The 3,737-nt window shown below is 64.7% G+C and overlaps 1 protein-coding gene across 1 annotated transcript in view; it reads right to left on the bottom strand.

Moving 5' to 3' along the window:
• Positions 1-3,737, bottom strand: part of NRXN2 (neurexin 2) — a 116,296-nt gene that overhangs the window by 47,293 nt on the left and 65,266 nt on the right. Inside the window, exon 18 of the mRNA XM_015568978.1 lies at positions 1,192-1,373. Within this exon, the coding sequence (XP_015424464.1) occupies positions 1,192-1,373 (182 nt within the window). The remainder of the gene's footprint in view (positions 1-1,191; positions 1,374-3,737) is intronic.

Raw genomic sequence — 3,737 nt, 5'->3', positions numbered from 1 at the left:
CTGCCCACAGGACATCTCTCTCGCACCTCCTCCCTTTGCTCCTGGTTGGGGGAAGGGTGTGCAGCCATGGGTCCCTAAAAAGCTGTTGTATAAGGAGGAACCAGTAGCCATGGTCCCAATCAGATGGGCAAATAAGCCTTCTCCCCTGGCTCCCTCGCCGCCCCCTAAAAGCCTGGGGATTCCCCCCAGACCTCTCCCTCTCCAGCACAGCCTGGCCACATGCTTAACCCTCTCAGTTGGGGGTCCTGGCCAGGGTCAGCCTGCAGAGTGCAGGAGGGAAAAGAGAGGCTGCAGAGGGCTGTATAGGTGGGAAAAGAGATCCAGGTGAGTCCCAGGGGTTAAAAGCATGGGGAGGGGCAAGAGGGAGCCCCAGGGCAGGAGGGAAAGGGAGCCAGGCCACAGCCCGTAGGAAAGAGCAGGAAGAAAAGGGCTGCCAGAAGGCCAACTGTAGGGTGAAAACTATGAGGAGAGGAGCTGGGGGTTCGGTTCGGTGGGAGGCCCAGAGGGAGGCAGGGGAGGAGCAGAGGTGGAGGCAGGAAGAGGCGCAGGGAGCAGCTGGGCAGAGAAAGGCAGGGTTGGGTGGAGTCAGAGGTCAAGGTGGGGATGTGGGGCTGGCCCTAGAGATCAGAGAAGCGTGAGCACAGCCAGAGAGGCTGTAGGGGTGACAGAGTCAGACAACGGGTGGCAGGGTCAGAGGGTGGCTGGGAGAGCAAAGGTCACAGGGATAGAGGTCAAGGGCAGGGCAGAGGCAGAGGCAGGGACAGGGGCAGGATGCGAAGGCCGGGTGAAGAAGCAAGGTGGCTGCTGGCACAGGGAGGGTGAGGGAGGCGGAGGACTCGGGGGCTGCCCTCAGCCGTCTAGGAGCGACCAAGCAGCAGCCCAGGGCCGTCACCCCGTGGGGGCATTTCTGGAGGCTGCAAAACAGCGAGGCCCTGGCTGCGTTCGGAAAGGTCAGAGGACACAGGTGGCCTCAAGGAGCCGGGAGCGGGACTCCGGCCGGCAGCGGGCCTGGGCTCTTGGGAAGGACAGGCAGGGACGGGCCTTGGAAGCAGAAGCACCAGAGGAAACCCCGGGATCAGGGACAGAGGTTCTGAGGGCTTCGCACGGGGGGACGGTCTGAGGTGGTCCCGCGGAGTGAGGGGCGGAGGGGGCCTGGTGGGAAGGTCGGGTCGGAGGTGGGGCGCCCCTTACGATGTGCAGCTGCAGGTAGTCGCCGAGGCCCGAGGCGCTGTCCACGCGCACCAGCACCGCGCTCCGCTGGTGCGTGCTGAAGCCCACGGCCAGGCGGTCCATCCTCGTGCTCGGCCGGTCATTGGGGGGCCACGTGTAGGTGATGAGCGCGCCCCCCTTCCCAAAGATGTACGTGGTCCCGGCTGCAGAGAGAAGGAGAGGGAGAGGGAGATATGACATCGGCAGGTTCGCGGGGCTGTGCCCGGAGCACGAGGACCCCAACCTTCCTCAGGGTGCAGAGCTTCCGCCGGGATGCCCACAGCAGCCATGGGCCTGCCGCCCTGGGCAACAGTGGCTTTAATTACAGCAAAACGGAGAGGTAACAGAGAGGGGGACCCCGAGAGAGCCCAGAGGGAGGCCGCAGAGGACCAAGAGGACTGCTGGGGGCAGGGAAGACCCGAGGGGCTGGCGAGGTGACAGCTCCGAGGTGCGTGCCTCTGAGGGCCAGAGCTGGGCAGGCCCCCAGGCAATGGAGCCCCCGGCGATGGCAGGAGCGGGAGCAGGAGCTGTGCTCAGCTCTGACTCACAGCCCACAGGCTGGCACCCCTCCAACGCCTGCCCTGCACCCCTCCAGGCCCCTGGAAATCCTGGCCCCAGTTTGCCCAGGACTCCCTGCTTCCACACACAACTAGGGGCTGCCTGGGTCCCAAAACAGGGGGGCCTGGAGCCCTGCCCAGAAAAGGAGAGACAGGCATGGGGGGTAGGTGGGAAGTGAGACTGACAGCCAGCGGAGGAAGAAGGCAGAGGACAGATGGACAGAGAGGGGCCGAGAGGGGTGTAGGTGAGAGAAAGTGGGAGAGTGGGAGCCAGAGAGGAAGGCTCCCTCTCCCTGCCCTCCCCCACCCCACCCTCTCTCCCTGTCTCCTCTATCCGGCTGCCGGGGGCGGTGTGAGGTCCCTAACGATCTCAGCCCCAAAATAAACCCCATTAGTCTCCATGTTCCCTCCTGCGGCTGACTGGGTTCCCTGGGGAGAGGATTCCCCAGACCAGTGGTCGCCCACTGGTGGTCCGTGAGGTCCGGAAGGTTGGCGGCCGCTGGCCTAGAGGACGAGTGCTCCGGGTCTTCCGAGAAGGGAAGAGACAACCTTGCATTCTTTAGAGCATAAATGGGGCAGATGAGATTCCTAAGATGCTTAATTAAATCATTAGGCACTAACGACTCCTCTCAAGGCACTTCTTGGGGGCAGAGGGGTTCAAAAAGGATTTATCTAGAGAGGGAGAGAGGCAGCTGGGCCGGAGGGCCAAAGCCTGGAGTCGGTGGGAAGGAAAGGGGGGCCCTGGAGGTGGGGGAGCTCTGGGCGGGAGGGGAAACCTAGGGTCAGGGAGCTGGGGGCCTGGGGGGCAAACATGAGATGGTAAGATGGCACCCCAACTGGTCACGCTGAGGCCAGGACCTCAAGCGCCTCTGGGTAGTTCAGGCAGTGCCCTCAGGGACAGGGGACTCTAGCCCAGGAGGTTCCCAGATCCCCCAAAAGAGGGGGCTTCTGCGAGCCACGGGGGAGCTGAGCAGAGGAGGCTGTTGCCTGGTCCCGGAGAGGCAGTGAGGCCAGCAGGGGCCTGGCGGAGGGGGGGACAGGAGCTACTGCCCAGAGCCCTTGTCACCAGTGCCCTGTCTCCCCAGGCAGGGCCAGAGAGGAGAGGTGACCCCCGGAGGCAGGACGGGGTGAAGGAACCACCTCGAAGTCTACTAGCTGACATCTGCCACAGCCTGTGGCCAGGACAGCACCCCCAGCAGGCGCCCAACGACCACGTCCTTCCTACCTGCTCCCCTCCCCCCGGAGGCCCAGTGCTGGGGGCTGATTCCTCAGGGCGGGACCCTAAGATTAGGGTGGAGAGCTGGGTGGGGGCAGAGGACACAGTGAGCTGCAGCCCGGCACAGGGTGAGCCACCTGCCTGGAAAGGGCAGGGCCGGGAGCAGGTAGGCCTCAGCCAGCCGCAGTCTCCACTCCCAACGCAGCTCTCCGGCTGTTTCCATGGCGACCGTGATACCATGGTCCGCCCTTCTCCCTCCACTCACAAACTGCATGGCCAAAGTGGGGGTGGGAGGGCCCGGGGAGCTGAGATGCTGACCTCCTCCACACCCGCCCTGCCTCGGGGCCAGAGGCTGCTGCCCTTTCATCCCTGGGCTCAGGGGCCCCCCAGTCAGACGAAGAAGGGGCTTATCGAGTTTCTGGGCCCCTCAAACCAGCCAAGGCAACGCCATGTACCTCGGGCCAGCTCCCAAATCTCCCAGGTCAGGCGGAAGGAGTCCCTTTCTCCTCCCTTTCCCAGCCAGGAACCCAGACTCCACCCCATCCTGGAGAGCGCCCTCCTGCGCCCGGGCGGCCTGGGGTGCAGGCAGCCCATGTCCCACAGGGCATGAGGCCGGAGGGATCAGAGGTGGCACTGGCACCCCAGGCCCCAGGCCCCAGGCCCCACACCAACCCACAGGTAAAGACGCATCCGCTGCACACAAAGGCCCCGCGTGTTGAGGCCGACCCCCCACAGGAGACGCGGGGCACCCGCGA

This window comes from Myotis davidii, unplaced genomic scaffold (genome assembly GCF_000327345.1).
Source record: "Myotis davidii unplaced genomic scaffold, ASM32734v1 scaffold425, whole genome shotgun sequence".
NCBI lineage: Eukaryota > Metazoa > Chordata > Mammalia > Chiroptera > Vespertilionidae > Myotis > Myotis davidii.
Note: the sequence above shows the minus strand (reverse complement) of the source record. Positions and strands in the feature narration are given on the sequence as shown.